At 33.0% G+C, this 27,665-nt stretch overlaps 1 protein-coding gene across 8 annotated transcripts in view; it reads right to left on the bottom strand.

The window, feature by feature from the left end:
* Positions 1-27,665, bottom strand: part of LOC114329587 (WD repeat-containing protein 47) — a 313,869-nt gene that overhangs the window by 140,709 nt on the left and 145,495 nt on the right. For 4 of the 8 annotated variants that reach the window (XM_028278747.2, XM_028278744.2, XM_028278745.2 and 1 more), the window contains 2 exons: positions 20,534-20,689; positions 3,964-4,009 (listed from right to left, as the gene is read on the bottom strand). In XM_028278747.2, coding sequence (XP_028134548.2) covers positions 3,964-4,009; positions 20,534-20,689 — 202 coding nt within the window. Of the gene's footprint in view, positions 1-3,963; positions 4,010-20,533; positions 20,690-21,185; positions 21,459-23,321; positions 23,606-27,665 lie in introns of all 8 variants that reach the window. The other 4 variants (XM_050651831.1, XM_050651832.1, XM_050651834.1 and 1 more) reach the window with 2 other exon arrangements.

The raw sequence follows: 27,665 nt of genomic DNA, 5'->3' as shown, positions 1-27,665 counted from the left end.
ATTAGCTTCTGGTTTGTTCTTCTGCGCCATCCCCCGTTAGCCTCATTCATACCATCAAAAACTTACATCGAGATTTTTCTCTCCCAAATATCTAACTTTTTTCTTCTTTTTGATTCATTGTAAAAGATTCTCATGCATCCAACACTGTTGGGCCTACTATTGTTTCATAAGTTCGAAATGAACTTATGTGACACGTGACCATATGAATCTATATGAAGTATGAAAATAATCTAAGTAAATAATCATAAAATAGGAATAAAAATACAGTTCCTACCAATCAACGTATAGCCTTCGAAATAAAATAGATTAAATGTTAAAAAGATAAAGATAGTTTTTGTTTATATTTGATTCAGAGTTGGACCACCATCTCCATATAGCTATTTCAGCATCCTCATGCATCCTCAGTGAAGCTATGCAGTAACAACTCTGAAAGAAATATCAACAATCTGCCTATTTAAGGGAAACCATCGCGATACAATGATTCCACCTTTTGAGACGCAATCTAGCGACATCTTTCGTATTACAAGGAAAACAACGAAAACCCCTAGATACAAAGTTTACTACTTTTTAAAACAATTAGAATAATTGAAATAAAAATAATAAATAATATTTTAAATCCAAGACTTTTCGTTAATAAACTGCTTTCTGGCTGCATCCTGTATCTCCGGCTTTTACAATATATAAGCACAGAGACGACGAAAATAGGAGAAAGCAAATAGAGGACACTTAGGCCACGCATTTACCTTCTCTTCGTCTAGGAAAAGGACCGAAAGACAGTTTCTAAATACTCAAAACTGAGTAAAAATGAAAAAGATAAAGGCAGTTTTTGTTTATATTTGATTCAGAGTTGGACCACCATCTGCATATAGCTATTTCAGCATCCTCATGCATCCTCAGTGAAGCTATGCAGTCACAATTCTGAAAGAAATATCAACAATCTGCCTATTTAAGGGAAACCATCGCGATACAATGATTCCACCTTTTGAGACGCAATCTAGCGACATCTCTCGTATTACGAGGAAAACAACGAAAAGCCCTAGATACAAAGTTTACTACTTTTTAAAACAATTAGAATAATTGAAATAAAAATATAATAAATAATATTTTAAATCCAAGACTTTTCGTTAATAAACTGCTTTCTGGCTGCATCCTGTATCTCCGGCTTTTACAATATATAAGCACAGAGACGACGAAAATAGGAGAAAGCAAATAGAGGACACTTAGGCCACGCATTTACCTTCTCTTCGTCTAGGAAAAGGACCGAAAGACAGTTTCTAAATACTCAAAACTGAGTAAAAATGAAAAAGATAAAGGCAGTTTTTGTTTATATTTGATTCAGAGTTGGACCACCATCTCCATATAGCTATTTCAGCATCCTCATGCATCCTCAGTGAAGCTATGCAGTCACAACTCTGAAAGAAATATCAACAATCTGCCTATTTAAGGGAAACCATCGCGATACAATGATTCCACCTTTTGAGACGCAATCTAGCGACATCTCTCGTATTACGAGGAAAACAACGAAAACCCCTAGATACAAAGTTTACTACTTTTTAAACAATTAGAATAATTGAAATAAAAATTTTTCGTCGTCTCTGTGCTTATATATTGTAAAAGCCGGAGATACAGGATGCAGCCAGAAAGCAGTTTATTAACGAAAAGTCTTGGATTTAATAGTTATTTATGATATAAGTGTTAAAAGTACACGTTTAAGGCACGCATGTGAAAGTTTGCAGAATGAGCGAAAGCGAGTTCTGCAATTCACATGAGTGCCTTAAAAATGTACTTTGTAACACGCATATCATACAATATTTTTTCTACAAACGTAATTACAGGACAATATCTACAAAAACTTTTACTTGAACTTGACTGACATTCCAATTTTATATTTTTTGACATTACATCAAAATTGCATATACGGTCAATACGAACTGCAGTGCCTTAAAATTTTTTTAAAGCACTAGTGCCTTAAAGTAGCATTTTTAACGCTCGTATGGAGTGCTAAAAATTGCATTTTTAACACGGTTGTAGAAAAAATATTGTTTTATTATATTTTTATTTAGATTAAATGTTATTTCTTCAGTAGAGAGATAGATTTTGATTTTTTCACATTTGGCTCGTAAAAATCAAAATTTAAAACATGGATTCGAACGAAATTGAATTAAACATACTTCAACAATATCAGGTGCTATAAACCAGCTCCCAAACTAATACTTCAAGACTAACGTTAGCCTAGTATGTCAGCAGGTTAGCATGACTAGTGACTAGGCACCGCATACCGCATTCCTCATATACTTATAACAGCGACTCCGCTCGGGTGAGGAAATCTTCTGTTCTGTTATGGTGTGAGTAATAAAAGTAATTTATGTACAATGTTCGATGATGATTTCGACACGATATATCTACGTGTGTATCTAGTAATCTAGTATATTACAGGTCATCTTCGTAGAAAAATTGGTTCGTTGGTTTTATAGTAGACCAATATACAGGGTTGCGAAAAAATCTGGCAACAAGGCTTTATCTTTGAAAGGAATAAACTTAAAATTATGAAATCTTGGGATACTAAACGACATTATTTTCTGCATGTTTTATAACTGAAGTTTGTGTGACGTCATTGATTCCAGTATCGCCTCCATCTTGATTTTTTATCAATAGCAACGTAGGTTGAGTGATATGTCAAAGAATTACTTATTTCATCCACTTTGACCAAACAAACTTTGGACACAATTGACCAAACAAGATTGAAAAATAAAGATATGCAATTACACTGAATAACAGTGAAAGTGTGGTGACAATGAAAGCTGTGAGAGAGTGGCCGGCCAGATCACCCGATTTGACACCACTTGACCTTTTTCTGTGGGTTACTTGAGAAACCGCGTTGATATTAACAGACCAACTAAACTAAATGGTTTAAAATACCGCATACGTCGTGAAATGCAGTGCATTACTGTAGATAATTAACAATTCTATTCGCAGCTTTCACGATAGATTATATCATTTTCAACAGACAAATGGACAGCACTTTTTAGCACTTACTGTAAAGAAAAAATTGTAATTTAGTTCAATTGTATACGAGTGTTATGGGTTGTCATATACTATGTGTATAAAATTACATGTTTATTTTTACTTAACAAAGTTTCTTCAATTATTTGGTTAATTATTTATTTTTGCGTCAAGTTACTATCATTTTTGAAAATTGGATGAAATAAGCTTTTTTTAACATATCACTCAACCTACGTTGCCATTTAAAAAAATTCAAGATGGCGGAGATACTGGAAACGATGATATCATACAAATTTTAGTTATCTTGTAAAACATGCAAAACATTATGCCATTTAGTGTCCCAAAATTTCATAACTTTAAGTTAATTCGTTTCAAAGATATAGCCTTGGTGCCAGACTTTTTGTTGACTTGTTGAGGCATTTGGCGCGGTTATAAATTGAATGATGACCATTGAAAAAATTTTGATTTAAGGACACTGATACTCACCAAGTAGGAAAGATACCGACATATTTAAAGTACTTTCCAAAAAGGAAAGGAGGGTTTGTATTTGGAAAAGGAACATAACAGAGCCAGTGTTATTATTTCAATCTTCTCTTATTATCCCTAGTTTCACATAAGCTACTCATTTTGTCCATGCTTCAACGAGCTAGGGACTTCAAACAAATGTGTACTTTGTAAGATGACAACTTTACTTATGCTGATTTCAAATAACCATTTTCTAATGAAATTACATGTAGGTAAAGAAAGTATATGAATATATGAAAAAATATTATCCTAAAAAAATATCTGATTTGTTATTACAGTAATATTAGAATCTTTAATTATTATTTATTATATGAATAGTATTTAAAATTATAGACTTCAAGTTTGTGATGCAAATAACTAATGAAATTAAAGGAACAACTAAATGGTCGATAAAATCTAAACAACTATATAAAATTAAATGCTCTAAAAACTCACCTGATCTTCAATTACGTGTCGTAAGGTAGTATCTTCTAACGACCCCCTGAAATAAAGACATTATTTAAACAATACAATTCATAGGGCAGTCAATGAGGGCATTTGGCTCCGAATTCCATCCTACTACATCGATTTACTTGATATTTCCACAGTAAGAAGGATTAGCTCAAGAAACAAAGTCAACCCTATGCCGATGTGCGCTTTTATATTGGGGGTGGTTCCCACCCCTTCTCGGTGGTGCAAATTTGTTTGGTTAAAATAGCTACGGAGAAGGTTAGAGGACGTAATTCAAAGCAAAAACTGTTCTATAATTATTTTTTGAAAACTCAATACTTTTTGAGTTATTCGTGGTTGAAAATTGGCCATTTTCATTGAAAAATGACACCTTTTTGGACGGATTATTGCGAATACCTTAAAAACTATGGATCTAACAAAAAAACTATATAAAATATTTTTGTAGCTTATAAAAAAACAAAAAGATTCGTTCCGTCGTAAATCTTCTAGTTATAATACCAAAAGGGATATGGTAGGTGGGAAGAGTTTGTTTTTTTGGTGCATGCTCAAATCGGTGTATTTAACTTGAAATAACAGAGAAACGGTCGATGTTAGATGCATAATGATGCTAATAACTTTTGTAATGCTTGAAAAGACCTTTAAAACGAGCAATATTAAATGTTAATTTCATTCATTATAGTGTTATTTCTATGTCCAAAAAGTTGGACTGGTTTAAAATGAATGGTTTTTGAAAAAAATAAGATCAAATTATAGAGCGCATTTTTAAATTTTCTTAAAAATCTTGTTTCTTTTTCCATTTAACTCGAAAATGATAGATATACGAAAAAAGATACCACACAAAAATGTAGGGTTTTTTTTAAATAAAAATTTTGATCTTTCGTTACGGTATCTCTTATCATTTTCAATTTTCAAGTTACATGGAGAAAAAGGAAGATTTTTAAGAACATTTAAAAATGCACTCTATAATTTGATCTTATTTTTTTTAAACCATTCATTTTAAATGCGTCCAACTTTTTGAACATAAAAAAACACTATAAAAAAAGGTATTGTAAAAGGAAAACGATGCATTTACATTCTGGTGGATGGGGATGAAAATTACTTCTCATTTTTTCTTAAAATATGTTAGAGTTATCAATTTTGTTTGCAGCATATCTCGCTTACTTTGAATGTAATGGACCTTTAATATTGCTCATTTTAAAGGTCTTTTCAAGCACTACAAAAGGTATTGGTAGCATTATACACTTAAAATCGACCGTTTCTCTGTTGTTTCAAGTTAAATACACCAATTTGAGCATGTACCAAAAAAACAAACTATTTTCACCTACCATATCTCTTTTTGTATTATAACTAGAAGATTTAAAAAGGCAAGTGTCTCTTTGTTTTTTATAACCTACAAAAATGTTTTATAAAGTTTTTTAGTTAGACGCAAAGTTTTTAAAGGTATTCGCAAAAACCGTTCGAAAAGGTGTTATGTTTCAATGAAAATGGCAAATTTTCAACCACGAATAACTCAAATTATTGAGTTTAAAAAAATATATAGAACACCCTTTGCTTAGAATTGGGTTCTCTAGCGAATTCCGTGGTTATTTTAACCAAAAAATTTTCCATCACTAAGAAGGGGTGGGAACCACCCCCAAGATAAAAGCACACATCGGCATAGGGTAGACTTTGAATTAGGAGATAAGTAGAGGCTATTCTCAAAATTTCATTAAAATCCATGCAGTAGGATAGAATTCGGGGTAATATCCTATTACTCCCATTGACTGGCGTATCAGTGTATAAAACAAAATGTCCGTAAAATAAATTAGACTATATCTTAGTGAATAGCAGATTTAAAAATAGTTGTACTATTTAAACTTTTTCACATTACCAGTATTTTCACCAATGTACCACTGGAGAAAACTTTAAAAATAATAAGAGGCAAACTAGAAAAGGATGATACATTGACAACAAAACCAAACTGAATGTATCAACCATCATGCAACTACTAATAGGTACTTTACATAGATAACGTAGATGATGTGTTGTCTATTTGGCCCCAACGGCCAGAGACATTGAACAAATTTCTGATGAACACCAACAATCAAGAAGAATCCATCAAATTCACCATGGAACAGGAAAACAACAATTTACTTCCTATTCTGGATCTGCTAATTACAAAAGGAGACACAGGATATGCAACCCAAAGTCCAGAAAACCAACTCACATTAACAGATATTTAAATTACCACTTCAACCACAACATAAATATCAAAAAAAGGAATTATCAAATGCCTAACAAAGATTTTGAGTCTGTAATTTATAAATAAGCAATTCCACAAGGTTGAAGACAAGAAACAACAAAACGCCACATGCATTCCAGGGACTCTCAACAAGGGAACAATACCACATGTAAAGAGCTTATCAGAAAAATTAAAAAGTCCAGGAAACAAGTACATCATAACAACATTCAAAATACCCAACGAGATCTATCCTGACCAAAACCACACCCAACAAGACAAAAGAGATCCTAAAACTGAATCTATAAAATGCCGTGTGACCAACAAGGGTAAGTAATTGAATAACCATTTCTATGTGGGAGACTACGTGGGACAACGAGCACAGAGAACAATGGAAAGATGCAACAATAATCATAAAAAAACAGATATGAAAAAGAGAAAAGTCAAACAAGCAGCCCTCATCTTACTTAACGAAGAAAAATGTGTAGCAAACACATCAGTAGAATTCAGCAGGCTTTGGTTACCAATACTAAAAGAAGAAGTCAACAACAAGAACATACCAACAATAGCGAGATAAAGGTAGTCGAAGAACAAATCTCAACGATCTGATACACAATACATATGCAACACACAATACACGAACACACTCTTTGTACAAAAATAAAAAAACCTGATTTATACAACCACATTTATGATTTTGATTTCACAAACAAATTAACATAAAATAACACAAAAAACAGTCAGAATTTGATCCCCTAAACCCTAGACTCTAGGGCGATCGACCACCTTTAAGCAAGTTTTTCAACAACATATTTGTTGTGGCCTATAAGATCTAGGTCAAATATATCAAGTGTTTAAAAGTCATACATCAACTCTAATTACACCCATAATCCCAAAATAAGGAAACGATTTCCGAAGTGGAAATTGAAACGTCCAGTAAACTTATTTTGAAGTAAAATTGTATGTTATTCCCAATAAAAATAGTAAAATGATAAAAGACTTAATATTTTTAGTATATTTTCAGTTTTTAATAGGTTAACATAAAATTTTCCGCAGTACACCTACTTTTATGCGATCGATCATTTACTTTAAACAACGGAAGTAACATTTAATACAGGAATATGAAAAAATATATACACAGCAAAAAATGTTGACGCCTTGAAAAGCTGCCTTACATGGACATTTAATTATAAATATAAGTATTAATAAATATGAAATTCGCCATTCATCAGCCGATTGCTTTTTCCATTTATAGCGAACGAACGAGGTTGACAAAATCAGGAATTCGAAGTGATCGACCTTTTTCATTTTGAGGAAAAAGGTGCTGTAAAACAACTAAAACAACTCTTTCAATATTTTTCATTTCTTTTATTTATTTACATAAAGTATTTACCTCGACAACTACGGCCATCGGTACAGGAACATTAACACCAACTTTAAAAATCGATTAAATTAAAAAATCTTGTAGTTTAGCTACAGCGGTTTTTAGAAACAGTATATTTTGAGTGATCTCTGTAGCGATGCTGAGCATTTTCTTAAGGCCGCTTACTGACGAACCACTTTTTGAAGTCGACGTCAGCAGCAAAAAGTCGAGCGTTTGTGGTTGCCTGTCGCTACTTGAAGTCGTCATTTAATGCAAAACGCATTTCTTTTATAGAATAGAATAGAAATATGCTTTATTGTCATGAAAAATTGTACAATTTTATCGACAAAGCTTATAAAAAGTCAAGACAACAAAACAATAACAATCCAATTTACTAAAATTACATAAATCGTCAATATATTTACAATAGTAACAATAATAATGAAGTTAAACAGAAGTAGTCAATTGCAAAATTTAAGTAAATTGCAAATGCATAGTCTACCTAGTAATTAATAAGTTTAAAAGTTAAGCTGCTGCATATGACACCCAAATATAGACAAAAAAAATGATAATAAAAATACTACTTGTGCAAAGGGTACTGTAATTTCTTAGTTATTGATTAAGAAAATCTTCTACTGAATAATATGGTCTTTCAGATAGGTAGGCTTTTGTCAGTTTACGGAATTTGGGGAAAGATGCTGCAGATTTAAGTTGTAGAGGGAGATGATTGTAAAGTTTTTTTGCGGAATATAATATAGATTTCTTTACTAACTCAGAGGACGGGGTCGGCATATAGACGTCAAACGTAGAATTTCTCGTGAAGTAGTCATGATTAGGTCTTGGTGGAAAGACATGTAGATGTTTACGAATTAAGCAAACAGTTTCTAAAATATACAAAGATGGAAGGGTTAAAATTCTGTGATCTTTGAAGTAACTTCTGCAATGTGTTGTTCTTCTGAGGCCAAACAGATATCTAATTGCTCTTTTTTGTAATTTGAAAATAACATCGAATTGGGCAGCTGTACCAGAACCCCAAAAAGGAAGACCATAACGAAGATGTGACTCGAACAAAGAAAAATATGTTATTTTGGAAGATGCTAAATTGAGTTCATTCGAAACAGATCTTATAGCATAGCAAGCTGAGGATAGTTTCTTCCTTAACAAATCGATATGGTGGGACCATTTAAGGTTGCTGTCTAAAAAAATACCAAGAAATTTCACAGAATCAACGGTACTGATCTGGCTGTTATTAAGAGGTAAGGGTTGAAGGACTCCTTTATAAGACAATGCTACTGTTTTATCTACGTTAAACGAGAGTAAATTAGAGTCAGACCAGGTTTTTATTGTAAGTAGATCAGAAGTTATAGTAGCATGAAGAGTTGCAATATTTGAGTTGTTCCAAGTGATACTGGTATCATCAGCAAAAAGAAAGATTTTTCCATCGATTTTTAAACTAGTGATGTCATTAATAAAGATAAGGAAAAGTAGAGGACCCAATACTGAACCTTGAGGTACCCCACATACAATGTTTTTGAGACTAGAGTCTGTATCATTTGCTCTAACCAGTTGTTTCCTATCATCCAAGTAAGATTGGAACCAATCTAAAGAAATACCTCGAATTCCGTAGAAATTTAGTTTTCTTATCAAAATGTTATGATTTACACAATCAAAAGATTTGGCGTAGTCACAAAAAACGGTGGCAGTGTGAAGATTATTGTTCAGTGCTTGATAAACCTCATGTAGTACAGAAAAGATGGCATCAGTGGTGCATTTATTATTTAAAAAGCCGAACTGATTTTGTGATAAAATGTTGTTTTCAACTAGAAAGGACATAAGTCGGGCTTTTATGAGTCTCTCAATAATTTTGGAGAGTACCGGTAGTAGTGCAATAGGTCTATAATTGCAGGTATTAGATATTTCACCACCCTTATGAAGGGGAATAATGATGGCTGTCTTCAGGCACTCTGGAAATTTACCTTTCTCAAAGGAATCATTAATTAGTGAGATGAGGACTTCTAACACATTTTCTGGGAGATTAGAAAAATTTTTTATCGATAGACCATCAGTATTACAGGAGGATTTGCTTTTGATACTATTGATTGTTTGGATTAGTTCAGATTTATCGACTGGTTTTATAAAGAATGAATTCGAGACCTTTCTTGAATTAGGGAGATAAGCAATGGGATCTTGTTGTGGCAAAATAGTTGATGTAATATTTTTACTCACATTAACAAAGTATTCATTTAGATTTTCAGGGTCTGGAAGGGAAATTGTTTTAGCAGTGTGGGTTTTATTTCGAAGATCGTTTATTATGGACCAAGTTTATTTTGCAACACTTTTTGAGCTTCCCAAACGGTTATGGTAGTAGTCTTTTTTAGCTAATTTTATAAGTTTAAGATAGGTTGCCCTGTACTTGGTGATATATTCAGTGATAGAAACGTTGGTAGTAAATTTCCTGATATAGAGAAGAGAACGCATATTCTTGGAAGATATTCGGATACCTTTAGTAGTCCAGGGTTTGCGATGTTTTGGCTTAATTGCAATTAAAGGAAATGCTTTATTGAAGATACGGACAAGCTTATCCAAAAAAGTACTAAAATTATTATCCACGTCCATAGCAGGAAAGCGCCACTCAGAGGTTAAGCATAAATTTTGGAAATTACGAAAGTTCCGGGTGGAAAAAATCCTGCCTAAACGTCGGGTTTTCGAGGAGGGTTTGCTCAAGATATTAAACTTCGTATAAACTGCTTCATGATCAGATAGTCCAGCATTAATAATTGTAGAGTGGACATCAAGAAATTTTATTTGGCATCATTTGAAATTGTAGATTGGACATTTTTTACACGGGCGTTTTCTCGACTGCACTACAACTTCTCTCGTCGCGTCGGTTGCAGCGTCTCACCGGTAGCAGCGACAAAAAGTACAAGGAGCAACAAAAGCAATGTTTCTTCGTTCGAATGCATAATTAATCTGTTTGTACAGACTACACTGTTAACTACAAAAAGAAGGCCATCAGAACTACGGCAAACGCCGATACTAGCGACAAGCCAGCGACTTTTTCCTGCCGACTTCGACTTCAAAAAGAGGTTCTGCCTGCAAGCGGCCTAAGACGTAGGGATGGCGGTTGTTGACAAAACACCGGTTTTCGGTTATACCGATTTTTTTACCCACGGTTTAACCTGTCGGTTATAATCGGTCAAAAAAACCGGTTATTCTAAAAACCGGGGTTCGGTTTTTTTAGTAATAACCAATACCCAATAGGTTACATTTACATGCGTTTTAGTTTGCGACACTTCATTCGAATCCATATCAGTATAGAAATCAGTCATCAGTGTTGTGAAATTGGTTTCAGGCAGCTTAAATTTCTCATTTAGGCGCGGGGGCGAAAAATTTTCCCATTTTTTTCTCTGAATTCAGTATTTTTTCCGCTTATCCGGTTTTTCACCGGTCATTATTTTATAAAGAAAAAACTGGTTATAACCGGGGCAAAAGAACAACCGGAAAAGCCGATTATTGCAGAGGAAAAAAACCGGTAGGTTTTTCCCATCCCTACTAAGACGGCTTACAAACGAACCACTTTTTGAAGTCGAAGTCGGCAACAAAAAGGTGAGCATTTATGGTTGTCTGTCGCTACTTGAAGTCGTCATTTAACAACAATACAAAACGCATTATCTTTTCACACGAGCGACAGAAGTTGTAGTGCAGTCGAGAAAACGCCCGTGTGAAAAGGAAATGCGTTTTGCATTCTTGTTAAATGACGACTTCAAGTAGCGACAGACAACGACAAACGCTCGACTTTTTGCTGCCGATTTCGACTTCAAGAAGTGGTTCGTTTGTAAACGGCCTTAGAGTAGATTTGAAGTCCAATGATTTATACAGATGTTAAATGCAGTAGGCGAGGATATGTGTCACGATCAGGTAAACATTGCAATAGTGGCAAGTTGGACGAGTTCTTGAAGACATCAAGAAACCATGGGTAAGTTTGGTAATTCGGAGTTTGCTAATAATGGATGCTTCTCCCCTAGTTAGTGCTTTCGAGTATTCGTTACAAATCGTTACTTTTGTATAAAGTAATCATTTACAGTATTCGTTACTTTGATTACTATGATTACTATGATTACTTTTGTTACTTTTGTATTTGAGTACCGTTAATCATACCGAAAATCGTATTTCTCAGTAGGTAGGTATTTTGTATAAAGTAATCATTTACAGTATTCGTTACTTTGATTACTATGATTACTATTGTATTTGAGTACCGGTAATTATATCGAGAATCGTATTTCTCAGTGGGTAGGTATTTTGTATAGGTATTCCGATATAACAACGACCTTCACCGATCAACGATCTGTTTAAGGGATAAAAATTATTTGATTACTATGATTACTTTTGTATTTTGTAACGACGTAATCAGAGTAATCAAAGTAGATACAATAGTCGTTACTCGCTCTAATACGATTGGTACGAAGTAACGAAGTAATCAGAATAATTAAACTAATCAAAGTAGATACAATTGTCGTTACTCGCTCTGATACGATTGGTACGAAGTAATTAGAGTAATCAAAGTAACGATTTGCCTCTCTGTACAGTAATCGTTACTTTCTGTATTCGTAAGTAACGAGTACTTTGTAACGAATAGTTACTTTTTCAACATCACTACTAGTTAGAAAGTCCAGAGAAAGATGACCAATAAAGTTTAACTTCAAGACGAGTTGTTTTGCTCTGCCATAAGTTTTGCCAGGTATCCTTTAATGTCTTTATGAAAACGAGTTTGAGATCGTTAGCTAGTTGCATTATAATTATTCAAGTACATACTATGATTGGTATATTCTTTGGCAAAATGGTGTGCTGTTCCATTACTAGTAAATCCAATATATTAATATATGATACCTATTGTTAGATCTTAAGCAGAGGTTTTGGTACATTTCATAAATGTTTTGAACACATGGGTGTTCAGGGAAAATTGTATTGATCGAAAGGAAAAATGAAATGGAATCTATACGAATGGTAATATGTGCGTTTTGATGAAAGTTGCATTTAAAAGCCAACAGAATAGTATGTATATAGTTCACCTAGGTAAAGGCTGCATGTTAAGGGTAACCGAGATGATCTTAGAAGTTCATCTTTAGTGGTGACTGCACAGCCAACACCACTGTTAGTTTTAAAAGCATCGGTAAAGAGAATTAAGACATATTCATACATATTTTGGACAGCAATCATTTTGATATCAAAATTCTCTTTTCACTTGACCAAATAAAGGAAAATCAACTGTATGTCATCAGCTATCAGTCATATACCTTTTAGAATCTTCAAAAATCTTCAAAAGATTTTTTCAGTTGTTTTTTTTTCTTTATTGACCTACAGATATGTTATTCACATTTGTCGGCCAGTATGTTGTTTTTCCAGTAGACATTACATTCCGATTTAGTTATTTACAAATGATAAAGAAAAATTATTTTTTGCATTCAAATGCACTGAATCATTTTATTACGAGTGTATCTGCTTATTTAATACCTAACTATGTATTCGCCAAAACATCACTTCGCAATGACCCCTTAAACCGAAACAAATTGATTAAAAATTAAAATAACGATTAACGGAGACGTTATATACCTAATTAGGCATGTCATGGCTGATAATTACTGATATTTACTTTTATTGGCCACGATATCTCGATACTTCTTCGGCCTGCCATAAAACGTGTTTTTCTTTATTGGCAATAGCGCTATCTAAGTTTTGTAATTGCTATTAACCTATGCCCCGCTGATGTGTTAGACAAAACTAATATATTTCGTGATAATAGATAACTTTTTAGACTTAGAGGCATATATTCTATTGATATATTGAAGAGATAGTAAGGTTATTATGATATATGGAGGAAAACTGTTTACTACGTTGCAACATAAAAACGTTCATAAAAAGACTTGTGTCTCTAATGACAATTTCACACTAGACCAGGGTATTTAGCACAAAATAAATCGATTTTTAAATGCTGCACCTAATGTCTGTCCCACCTTGACTTTACAGTACACGAACATACGGCAATACAATCCTTATGGGAGTTTTTAGCGCGGCGATGCCGATTTTCTTCAAAAGAATTTTCAATCGGACATTACCAAGGTCCTAAAAATGTAAGGCCCTAAAAATGTTAAATTAAAACTAACTCGTTACAGTCAATAGCATTGTAGTAAAACAATTTTTTTCATTGTGTTTTTTGAGTGATAGTCATTTTCGAAAAGTAATCAGCAATTTTATAATCGATATACGTAATAACTTTTTTTGGTTAAGAATGTTAGAACATCCAACATTAAAAGTGGATGTTGTTCTATGGTTGTTAATTTATGTATAGACAGTTCTGAAGTCATGTCAAGCCAAATATAAAATATATTGTCAGTCAAGTTTAAAGTTTTATATTGTCCTACAGTTGAGAATAAATAAATTATTGACCCCCTCTGTGGCTCAGTGGTAAGAGCGCCTACCTTTGGATCGAAAGGTCCGAATGGTCGCGAGTTCGAATCTCACCAGGGTCAGGAATTTTTCGTTTATTATAAATTAATAAATAAAAATAGTTTCTGTCCTTGTGGGATCGGTACTCACCGGAGGGACCGCAGACGTTCGGATACAATTAGCGTCTCTTTGCAAAGACAATGACGTCGACTTTGCAAAGTAACAAAACACTTACTCAACGCACACTACACATGGCACTAGGTACCTAACTGCAAAAATGTACCGTACCGTATCTATCATGCCAATGGCCATTAGTAGTCGAGGCATTAGCTAAATAAAAAAAATATATTGGTCTTTACTCCTTCGAGTAACTAGGTCCATTTTCGGTTGGAATTTACCAGCTGAACAGACGGGGTCGTGAATTGTAAGTTTTTTGAATTCCCTCTTGTCTTCTTCGCTTCAGCATCCATTTGGCTTGCAAATTTTAGAAGCCTTGGAGGTGTTACCAAGGAAATGGATCAATAAGTTTTCAATTTAAATATCTTTTAGTAATATTTTAATATTTTCTAAATATTATTAATAATGCTATTAGGATCGAAAACTTCATCTTTAAAAAAATATAATTGTTGATGGTCAGTTCACCTAAATTAAATTATAACAAATAATATCAAATAAGCTTATAATTATTACTGATAACATTGTATTGAGTAACTCATTGCTTATTTGGTAAATTTGGATCCGAATTGCACTTTATTGTTATTCTTAACGACTGATTTCCAACCTGAAATTAATGTCTTTTAATGTGTTTACACCCTCATTAAAATTTAGTATACATTCTAAACTTGAAATTAATTTTAGTTATTTCATTTGATTCGTTAAAGTTCATTAATTGTTAGTTAGTAAGTTCAGTTAGTTCATTTTTTAGTTCATTTGATTCGTTGCAGTTCATATCGACTGTAGTTATTATTGTGGTATTTTTGTGTTATAACAATAATTGCATTTATTAATGGAGAACAGTACTCTGAAACATCCACAGGGGATATTTATTCACTTAAATACATTATTAATGTTTTATACAAAAATATTTTTTAATTTATTCACATAAATGTATTTTTCAAAAAAAAAAAATGTTTTAGAACCCCTGACAGCCAAAAAATATCAATAATATTAATTCCTAAGTTATTTACAGTTATCCTATAGAAAAAAGTATACAGTAAAACCTCCGTTAACCGAAACCTTTTTAACCGAAACATCGTTTAACAAAAACGGCTGATAGTCTCAATAATTTCTTCAATAAAAAGTAAATTTTTATCGCAAAACTGAAACAATTTGCTGTTAATTTGTCAACATCGTCAACATTGCTTCCATACAACTAAAGAACTCAATTAAATATACAACACATTATGAAATCACCTCACAGTATTTTTTAATACCAACTTTAACCAAAAATACTATATAATTTGATACAAGAAGAATACAAAAAATAATTAATGTTACTTTTTACCCGAAATTCTTGTTATCCGAAACGGCCCCCCCCCCCCAATTATTTCGGTTAACGGAGGTTTTACTGTATTTGCTTAAAACCTGTTTCTGATAAAATTTGGCATCACTGTTGGTCATAAGAACCTGTAGTGTAAAGTCAAGGTGGGACACACTAGGGAAACTTGCAACCTTTTGCATTATGTTTAGGATGCTGTCAGGAAAAAGGTCTACTATAGAAAAATAGGTGGAAATGCATAGTTACACTTTAAAGTGCATAAAATGCAACCAAAATTGCATAAACATGCCAAAATAAGTGTATTAAGGGCCAGATTTTGTCACTTGGTGATTTTTGGGGTCGCCGAAGACGAATACGCCATTAAAACCGATCACCGGGGAGCACCTGATACCCAGGTCTACGGCTAAGGCTGAAGTTTCGGGAGTTTTCGGCACTAAATTGATACAACCAGATTACTCAGGGGGTTTTTGGGGTCGCTGAACAAGAATGCGCCATCAGAAGCGACCTCCGATGCACCTGGTGCCTAAAACCCTCCAAACTCCAGAAGATAACATGCCTTAGAAGTGACGCTGGGCACCAGGTGCTCCCGGGGTCGTTTCTGATGGCGAATTCGTATTCAGTGACCCCAAAAAATTGCTTAGTAATCTATTTGCATGTATTTAAGGCCGAAAACCTCCAAAACTCCAGAAGATGACGTGCCTTAGCAGTGACCGTGGCCACCAGGTGCTCCGGGGATCAGTTCTGATGGCACATTTGTGTTCAATAACCCCAAAAACGCATCGTGTAATCTGTTTTCATCAAGTTAGTGCCGAATTCCCTCAAAACTCCAGAAGACGACGTGATCCGAGACCATGTGCTCCGGGTGTTAGTTCTGAAGGCGTATTCGTTTTGAACAACACCAAAAACCGCCCGAGTAATCTATTTGCATCAATTTAATAACGAAAACCCTCGAAACTCCAGAAGATGACGTGCCTTATCACTGACTCTGGGCACCAGGTGCTCCCGGAATCGGTGCTGATGGCGTATTCGTGAACAGCGACTCCAAAAACCTCCAGGTAATCTGTTTGCATAAATATAGTGTCGGTAACCCTCGAACCACCAGATGGTGTGCCTTAGCAGTGACCCTGGGCACCAGGTACTCCGGAGGTCGGTTCTGATTGTGTAGTCATATTCAGCGACCCCAAAAACCGCTCGAGTAACAAAATCTGGACCTTAATATGCTTATTTTGATTTGTTAATGCACTTTTGGATGCATTTTATTCACTTCAAAATGCAATTATGCATTTCCACCTATTTTTCTATACAGGGTGTAACAAAAATACAGGTCATAAATTAAATCACATATTCTGGGACCAACAATAGTTCGGTTGAACCTAACTTACCTTAGTACAAATATGCATACAAAAAAAGTTACAGCCCTTTGAAGTTACAAAATGAAAATCGATTTTTTCCGATATATCGAAAACTATTACAGATTTTTTAATGAAAATGGACATGTGGTATTCTGATAGAAGGAACATCTTAAAAAGAAATTATAGTGAAATTTGTGAACCCCATAAAAATTTTGTGGGGGTTTTGTTCCTTTGAACCCCCCCAAACTTTTGCGTACGTTCCAATTAAATTATTATTGTGGCACCATTAGCTAAACACAATATTTTTAAAACTTTTTTTCCTCTTAGTACTTTTTCGAAAAGCTAGTTTTTATCGAGATATTTTGAATATCTGTCAAATTCACCACATATTTGTATACTGACAAGAGACCTGGTAGTAATATGAAAATTTATTTATAAATTACAGTTTGAGATATATTTTGAACTATATTAGAAAAGAAGCCATATCTCGATAAGAGGTGTCTTATCGAAAAAAGACTAAGAGGAAAAAAAGTTTTAAAAACATTGTGTTTAACCAATAGTACCGCAATAATAGTTTAATTGGAACGTACACAAAACATTTCGGGGACTTAAAGGCACAAAACCCCCATAAAATTTTTATGTAAATATATTAAAAAAGAAGCCGCAACTCGATTAAAACTGGTTTAGCAAAAAAATACTAAGAGGCAAAAAAGTTTTAAAAACATTGTGTTTAACTAATGGTACCACAACAATAATTTAATTGGAGCGTACATAAAAGTTTGGGGGGGTTTAAGGGAACAAAACCCCCATAAATTTTTTATGGGGTGCACAAATTTTACTATAATTTCTTTTTAAAATGTTCCTGCCATAATAATGCCACATGGCCATTTTCGATAAAAAATGTATAATAGTTTTCGATATATTGGAAAAAATCAATTTTCATTTTGTAACTTTGTAAAGAGCTATAACTTTGTTTGTAGGCATATTTGTACTAAGGTAAGTTAGGTTCATTCGAACTATTTTTGGTCCCAGAATATGTGGTTTAATTTATGACCTGTATTTTTGTTACACCCTGTATAATAGTAGACTTTTTTCCTGACATCATCCTGAATAAAATGCAAAAACTAGCTAATTTCTAGATGATTTTAGTGCTAAATGCCCTGGTCTACACGGAAGCAAATTGACCATATAATTATCGATGCTAGACATGAAAGTAATGTTCTGGGTGTAAGATTCGTCAGAGGAGTAGATAGAGATACAGATCGTTACCTAGTGAAAGCAAAAAATCAGAATATCATCACAGAAACTTAAAAAGAACGAAGTATTGGGACATCGGAACATTGGAACGTCGAGAAAATGCAAAAAGAAGAAATACGAGAAAACTACGTACCGGAAATGAAACAACCATAAACTAAATCTAGTAGACCAAAGCATGATGTCGAAAGACTGTGGCAACAAATGGAAAAATCAATTCAGAGATAGCAGAATGGTTTGATAAAGAATACCAAGAAAAACTACAAGGAAGACAGAAAAAGCGAAACACTATGCTTTAACAAGAAACAACAGAAAGTGAAGAAAACTATACAACATCACGACGGAAACAAGAAAACTAATAAAAGAGAACAAAGGAACTACGCAAAATAGTAATATAAGAAATTGATAGGAATAGACAACAGTCAAATAGTCGAGCATTTTACAAATCAGTGTCAAACGAAAGAAATGAAATAATGATCAACGAAGAGAAGCTGCTTCAAACGGTAAGAATATTTCAAAAATTTACTAAACGTGGGGTGGACCTACCGGTAGAGAACTCGAAAATACACGAAATATTGCCAGCAATTAACAAATTAAAAAACGCAAAAGCTCCATGCTCTGACAATATACCGGCTGAATTCATTAATAGTCCAGGGCGGATCTGTTTTGAGATGGACGTTGAGAGGTGACTCTAATTTTTTTGCAGAAATTGCTTGGAATTAACCCATATAATAATAATTGAGTTATCCTCCCACTCAAAAAAGTCCGGAACATTGTTTAAATCATCAAAATTTCAAAAAATAAAGGAAAATTTCGATTTTTTCTTCGTTTTTTGATTATAACTTTAAAAGTATTCACTTCCGAAAAAAGTTGCACTAAAATAAAAGTTGCGTAATTAAATTTACTACGATATAAGTCTGGTTAAACATTTTTAAAATTGTTACCCTTGTTGCAAAATAGCAATAATTGCGAAAAAAACATAAAAAAACAAGTATTCACATTTTACGTTTTTCAACCATTGCTGCTACACTTAGGACCTTCATATTTCACCCAGAAAAACTTTATGATATGATAAAACAATAGTGTAAATTTAGTTAATATCGGTTCATTAGATTTTGCAAAATAAATTTTGCAATCCAGCTTTCGCAAAAAAAATTCATTTTTTCAAAATGCAGCAGGACTGAAAATAAAGGAAGTAGCAAGTTAATTTTTTTTACAAATAGAAGAATACTATACCTTTCATTTGCAATTTGCAAAATTAAAATCGGTTAACTACCACGGCGTCAGGAATTTTTTTAAATAAACATTAATTTTTGGTGCTACGCGCAGGACAGCGGTGTTCGATTCACACAAGTTGATTTCCACCAAAATTTCTTCCAATCTTTATCTAATATATTATTTTCTTACTCTATATTTTGTTGTATGTTCATATTTTAATTCCACAAAAATCAAACTAATTTGATTATTTTACACTTTTATTTTCTAAGTTAAAATATATTATGAACAAAGAAAGTTTTTGCTAAAAAAAGTGTTATTTCAAAAGACAGAGTATGTGTTTTTATTTTGCAATAAACAAATTTATTTATTTATTTCGAAATGTACTAAAAATTAAAATTTATCAATCATTATCAAAGGTCATTGGAATGCCCAATCAGAGCGAACGTATCCGTTGTCCTGCGCGTAGCACCAAAAATTAATGTTTATTTAAAAAAATTCCTGACGCCGTGGTAGATAACCGATTTTAGTTTTGCATATTAAACCGATCTTAATGAAATTTACAGTATTGTTTTATCATATCATAAAGTTATTCTGGGTGAAATATGAAGGTCCTAAGTGTAGCATAAATGGCTGAAAAACATAAACTGGGAATAATTGTTTTTTATGTTTTTTTTCGAAATTACTGCTATTTTGCAACAAAGGTACAATTTTTAAAATTTTCAGTTAATCCTATATTGTAGGAAATTTAATTACGCAACTTTTATGTCGATGCAACTTTTCTCTAAAATGAATACTTTTAAAGTTATAATCAAAAAAACAAGAAAAAAAATCGAATTTTTCCTTCATTTTTTGACATTTTGATTATTTAAACAATGTTCCGGACCTTTTTGAGTGGGAGGATTACTCAAATATTATTATATGATTTATTTTCAAGCAATTTCTGCAAAAAAATATGAGTCACCTCTCAACATCCAAATGTACTAATATTTTTACAGATGCGTCCTGGTCTATAACTGGCGAGGAGAAACTCAACATAGACAATTTCACAAACTAATGACACTTGTATGGAACGAAGAGACAATACCAACAAAATGGCACGAAAGTGTAATAATCCATAAAACGTGCTCTAATTATAGAGGCATCCCCTTACTTAATACGATAATCTGATATTTGTAAAAAATATTTATTAGGTATTAAAAAATGCTCACCTATAACTGGACAGGTTGGTTCCGTTCAAAGGCTTCGTCGTTGGTGGTTTCCCTCTGGTCACTAAGTTACCATTAGATAAATTTGGATGGTTGATGCTGGAGTCGAGGTGGTGTATACCTTGATTGTTGATATTCGCACTGCTACCACCTTGTTTGCTGTAACAAAGAGAAATATTATAAGAGTTATCCTGAAACAGATAAAAGAAACAAATTTCTTAGGTTCTTTCTTCTGAACGTAATTTAAAATGGGAGAACCACATAACCAATCTACGTTCTTGTCAACCCAGAATTAACCGAGTAATCATGCTGTCAAATACCTCTTGGAAGGATGATACAACATCCATACTTACTCTATACCGATCACTAATACGAACAGAACATCTCAAAAAAAACTTGAATACATTCAAAATGCTAGAGATTAGTTTTAAGAACCATAAAAAATGTTTTTTTAGTTTGTGAAAAATACCAGCTTTTTGAATATGAAAAAATAATCAGGTACCCATAAAACTCGTCTAGAGAATACTTTATTTCTCTGGATTAATAATGGAAACAAAAACCTTCCAGATAGAGATTGGAGGGAATGATTGAGAGAAGAGAAAGACAATGAAAATTGTGGGAATCCAATAATAGTATATCAGTAATAAATAAGTACCTGGTACGTTTATGTAAGTCGCAACAACTCCTGTCCAGATATCGAACCACTTTAGTCAACCCATGTTCCTGCAATTTCGCTTGCACTGGCGGTTTCAGGAATCTGTTGTAATACATCACAAACACTGTTCTTCAAGACACATTACCACTACATACACCACATTCCACTTATATTCGTTCACTTGAAATCCAGCGTTTGATAAGAAAAAACAAAAATGTTAAAAGCCTTTTTTTGAAACTGCGATTCGTCAAGCGGTGAGTTGTTTAGTCACGGCTGTTGAGCACGATAGTTGCAGAATGACGGTATTCAATAAAAGTAGTGTGATACAGTTCGGAAGACTCTGTAAGAGAAAGATAACGAGAGACTTGAGGTTTCTCGGCCAAAAATATCTGGGACAAAAAAGGATGCTTTGGAAAATGAGGAAACGGGGAATTGGCACTTCTAAGATCAAATTAGCTCATAGATCTCAAAATAAGGCTCCAGGGAATGCCTAAATGACACATGCTGCTAAGGCGGACTGAGTCTGACAGAAGCATTCCCAAGGAGAAATTAACAAAAAAGAGCAGAACTGCTACTGCCTCCTCTAAGGGAATCAGCGGCAACTACAAAGCTGCTCTTCCTGGGATAAATCCCGCAGTCACCAAAGAATAACCAGACCTATTTGTCTCTGAGACTGATATCGGGACAATGAGAGTTGCCCTATGTCGAAGTTAAAGTGCGGATGTACCTTCCAGACACTAAAAATGACGATTTGAAGATGCCATTGGCACGAATTGGAAAATAGTCATGAACTCAGGACCCATCGTTAGGCGATTCTTGGCCCAAACCAATAGCTGACGGACGACTGCATGTAAGTCTCCGGATTCATAAAGAGTCAAAGAAAATGATCAAAAAGCTTTAATGGAAGCCTTATTACCTTTTCCAGCAAGCAACATTATCGTTGGAAGAGGGCAAAACAAAACAAGGGGAACTATTGGGGGACCAAAGCCTGCAACCATTACTTCCAAACCGCAAGAGGCCGAAGGGGAATTTATACAGGTGGAAAAATTACAAAAGGGCCTGTTGGAGGCCACAAAAATGAATAAATACAAATTTAAGATCGTTAACCAAATTTTAACCACATTTTTTTCACTATAACCACACACACCAACTTTCCACACAATATTAAGGTTGTAGGTTAATTTTTACAAAAGTTATTAAAATTTATTGAAAATTAAGAATTCTTAGGTTTTTTACAGTTTTCTAAGCAAGAAATTAGTAAATCAACATTCAAAAATCGCCCTTTTAAAGCTTTAAACGTGTTTTATCAAATAATAACCTCCAAATTCGTTCAAAATTTTTTACTCTTTACTGGTAGATGAAAACTTTTAAAATGTTGTATTTTTGGTCTCAAGTCGTGTTAATAATTTAACAGAGGTTTTGGTTATGGAGGTCCATAGATGGACAATTCGTTGTAATATAAGGTTCGAATTTTTTTCTAATGCCCTGTGTCCCTTTCTTCACGATCGACGATGTTAAATAAATGTTTGAAGTCGTGGAGTAAAAAATATGGTTTTATTGGCATCTACTGAATTATTATACTACAGGTGTTGATTAAGTAAACCTTTATAATAGACTGTCGTCAAAAGAGTCCAAATCCCTTAATTTATAAGTTCACAAATAATGTATACCTCAGCATAGAGGTTAATGCATCTATCAGAGTAACAAAATTTGAACTTTAAAGCTTACAATACAATTTAATCGAGGATGCGATTGCAACACAAGGAAATTCAATTAGAATTTACACTATTTGGCAATTTATTCAGTTTTTGCGAAAGTTGAAGGACTCTAATTATTACGCTAATAATCGATATACCCGGTGAAACTATAAAATTTAGGAAGTTAAGAAGATTAATGTGAGATTACAAATTAAGGGATTAATATGTGATTGAACAAGAGAACTCACAAAACTTGTCAGAGACCTGACCCGGTTCATCTTACGGGAGTACCTTATTACTTAGGACTAATGATGGAAAGAAGGCAATGGAAATCTTAAAGAGGATGGAAATCTAAAATGGATAAAATGATTTAGAGAAGGGAAAGACAATAAAAACTGTGTGAATCCTTAGTAGTACTGTATTAGTAATAAATAAATACCTAGTACGTTTATGCAAGTCGCAACAACTCCTGTCCATATATCGAACCACTTTAGTCAATCCATGTTCCTGCAATTTAGCCTGCACTGGCGGTTTCAGGAATCTGTTGTAATACATCACAAACACTCTTCTTCAATGTACAAGACACATTACCACTACATACACCACATTCCACTTATATTCGTTAGTTCACTTGAAATCCAGCGTTTGATAAGAAAAAACAAAAATGTTAAAAGCCTTTTTTTGAAACTGCGATTCGTCAAGCGGTGAGTTGTTTAGTCACGCCTGTTGAGCACGATAGTTGCAGGATGACGGTATTCAATAAAAGTAGTGTGATACAGTTTTCCAATTAATTAACGAAAATTGGTCAATTACCGTAAAATAAGTGAGAATTTAAAAATCATTATCGGTTGTTGAGTGTAATATGAGAGAAACTTTCTTCAACACTTTCATCTTTGGCGTTAAACGTACGTTGGCGCCTTGTACTTAAAATTTAAGGAAAATATACATTGAAATAGCAATTATCCTACACCTACTCGATATCTTTATATTAATCTAATTGACTGCTTCATTATTATATCTAGATAGTTTATATATACAGGGTTGCCCTTTCAAAAGAGCCCACCCAGATATTTGGCAATAGTCATAACATTTTGAAGCGTTTCAGCGGTTACTAGACTACATTCATGCACTATTCGTCGTCATAGTTCCAATGAAGCAAGAATGATATTATACATCGTGCTTTTTAAATAACCTATAAGAAGTCCACAGGAGTAAAATCGGGAGATCTTGCTGGTCATTCAAACTTGTCCATTCATCCCACTTCTTCATTCAACCCTTTTCTGATCCAATTATGCCATACAACGAAGCCATTTAATATTTTTCTGTAGCCTTTTTCTTGTGACATATTAATGCAATTTACTATTTTCACTGGGAATAAGCCACAATTTGACTTTAAAGTAAATTTATTTTGACGTTTCGATTTCTACTTCGGAAATATTTCTCAAAATATTATCAAAACATTAATAAAGCTTATTTATTTAAAAATCCACGAGGAAAAAGTTTTCCTGTAGTTGGCTGTATACCATATTTACAAAAAACAAGTAAAATCCTTTATAAAAGGTATATTTATTAGGGAATTTTAATAAATATATTTTTATAAAGGATTTTACTTGTTTTTTATCTATTTACGTTTCAGAATTCACTTAAGATTTGACTAATGTTTACAAGATTCAGGCCAAGTAAGTCAACTGGCAAATTGGTGTCAGTACAAAGCGTCAATTTGTAAAAATTTACAGGTTAAATTTTTCGGTCAATTTTAAGATTTTTTTGAAAACGATTTCTGTATTAAGTCTTAAAAAAATGTAAAATGTGATTCTCATTACAATCAATCGTAATTTAATTTCATATAAAATAATATTTATATCAAATACACTACTCCAAGAAATTAACACACCACCTTAAAAATTGGTCATTTTCGATGTCTCGAATTTCCTAAATCTGTCGTTCAATTTAAGGGCAAAGGCGCAAAATTTCGCCTGTGAAAATGTTCAATGTGTTTTAAATGTGTTTATTTTTTTTTGAATCCTCAGAAAAATAATAAGTACATATTTTTGAAAAATTTAAGCGCAGAATGAAAGATTACGTTATTAGCGAGGGCCGAAAGTCCCTGAAACCTTCTATAATGTTTATTTTAATAAGTTACAGGGATAAAAAAAAAAAAGGAAATTTAGTGTGACTTAATTTCAAATATCTCATTCAAAAGAAATTTTTTGGTTATTCTAAGGGACTTTCGGCCCTCGGTGATAGATAATGCAATCTTTCATTCTGCGTTTAAATTTGTCAAAAATATGTATCAGGATTCAAAAAAAAATAATACATTTAAAATACATTGAACATTTAGACAGGCGACATTTTGCGGCTATACCCTTAAGTGATTTTTTTAATAATGTTATAGCCTTATTCTTTAACAATATAGCTGTAATAATATTGTTGCTAAACAGGTAAATTGCCACTGTATACCGGGTGTACCAATCAAGCTGTGTTCTTTAATTCTTTTTTGAAAACTCAATAATAAAAAAACAAAGAGATTTGTTCCTTCATAAATCTTCTAGTTATAATACAAAAGAGATAATACAAAGAAGAGATATAATAATAATAATAATAATAAAGGCCTTAATTCATTCTATAATATTATTCACATAATGAATATTAGTTTAAAAAAAAAAAAAAAAAAAAAGCTCCAGGCGAGTTTCAGTTCAGGAGATGTATAATGCGGGGCAGAATACATGTCCTGTCTGTTCAGCTAACCTGGGAAGGTTATATGGTATATGGTAGGTGAAAATACACTGCGCGTCAGTGAAAACGGGCACCCCAAAAAATGGGTCATTTTTGATGTCTCGTATCTCCTAAACCTGTTGTCTAATTTAAGTAATTTTTTTAATATGGTATAGCCTTATTCTTTAACAACATCGCTGTAATAAAATTGTTGCTAAACAGGTAAATTGTCACTGTATACCGGGTATACCAATCAAGCTATGTTTTTTTTCTCAAAGTTCAATGCACCGTGTGGAATATTCTGGCATTTATAAAATACTGAAATTAAAACCCAACTATAGCCTCATATTTTCTTAACATTCTGTTTTCTGAGTCAATCGTTTACGTTGGATATTAAAAAAGTTACCTATTATAGGTACTTTAACAACTATCCACTATTTCGTGATCGTCGAGTCATTTTGTAATATTCTTGTATCTATAAAAAAGTACACTTCATTAGAATTCGATTCCCTTTGTTGTAACTATAAACGAACATGAATTTAAGACACAATATTACGTGATTAATGACTATATTTAACCATCATTATTCAAAATCGTCATGTAACGTGTGACTGATTCACAAAATTACAAACAATAAAAAAATTAGAAAACAATAGATTTTGGTGTCAATGAAGAGAATTACAAAAAGAAACACGTTTAGTATGACTTCATCACTTGGGTTGATTTATATCTGGCATTAAAACGATTTTTTGTGATGTACATCGACTCATCTATTGTGAAGTTTTTTAACATTCAAATAACGAGATGATTAAGACTCATGTGCGTAAGCAATATATTTATGTTTGGGGTATTTGTTTGCTTAATTCTTTTAACATATACTACTATCTAGAATTTCTTCTTCTTCTTTTTGTATAGACATGAGCGGAACATTAAGGAACCGTCTCTCACCGCCCTTACTACTCTATTTGGTGTCATTCAGCTTATGTGGTCGTTCCATTCTACTCTTATGTTTCTTACTCGAATATTAATATTAATATAATGTTTTAATATTATATTAATATTATATTAATATAATGTTTTCCACCTTGCATCTACGTCGTATATATGGACTTCTAGCTCTATCCCACAGAGTCTTACCATCGATTTTTCGAAGGGTTTTCATATCCGCTATTTCGAGCAATCTTTTTGTCCTCTCTGTGTCGGGTCGTGTTTCTGCCGCGTATGTCATTATTGGTCTGATGACTGTTTTGTAAATTGTGCCTTTCATTTCGTTTCCGATATTTTTGTTTCTCCATATTGTGTCATTCAGAAAACCTTCGGCTCTGTATGCTCTATTAACTTGATTTTCCACTTTTGTTTCGAGCTTTCCGTAGGTAGATAGTGTGATGCCTAGATATTTAAACTCCAAAAAAATCAAATTCGAGCTTTTCCGCTTCCTTTTTCATTTGTTGAGAGTTGAGAACATTCGACATAGTAATGTATATTCTTTTACACCATCACAAAGTTGGGATTTCATATTTCATTGATCAAAAAGCGCACTGATTAAAAAAAACAGATATTTTGACGTGAAAATTTTTGATTAAATTTAGGGTGTTTTTAAATAGTTAAATCAAATAAGAGAAAAAATAATATTCCAAGTAAAAAAAATTACAGTGTGTTAGGGACATAAAAAGGTAAGTTGTCACCAAAATACCTACCTAATTAAAAATTTAGAGTTTATACTAATAAAACTGTCGCCAGAGGGGGTATAACGGCCTCCGTTATTCAGATGAACTAACCCAAGTTTTTTATGTAGTATTTTGACCCGTAAAACACGAATTTTTTGGGTAACAGTTGATCCGGATGTCGATAAGATTGTTATAAGCAAAGAACTTGAGGAATTACATAACATCGATTTTTCGCAAAACAAAACATTTTTTTGTATTTTTTGGGTCATTCTAAGAAAAAAATGTTTTTACAAGTTTTTTCGTAGGATGCATAGTTTGTGAGATACACGCGGTTAAACTTTCAAATAATCGAAAAATTGCAATTTTTGAACCCGAATAACTTTTGATTAAAAAATAAAATA

The sequence above is a fragment of the Diabrotica virgifera genome, chromosome 5 (assembly GCF_917563875.1).
Source record: "Diabrotica virgifera virgifera chromosome 5, PGI_DIABVI_V3a".
Taxonomy (NCBI): domain Eukaryota; kingdom Metazoa; phylum Arthropoda; class Insecta; order Coleoptera; family Chrysomelidae; genus Diabrotica; species Diabrotica virgifera.
This window is presented reverse-complemented; position numbering and strand designations above follow the sequence as displayed.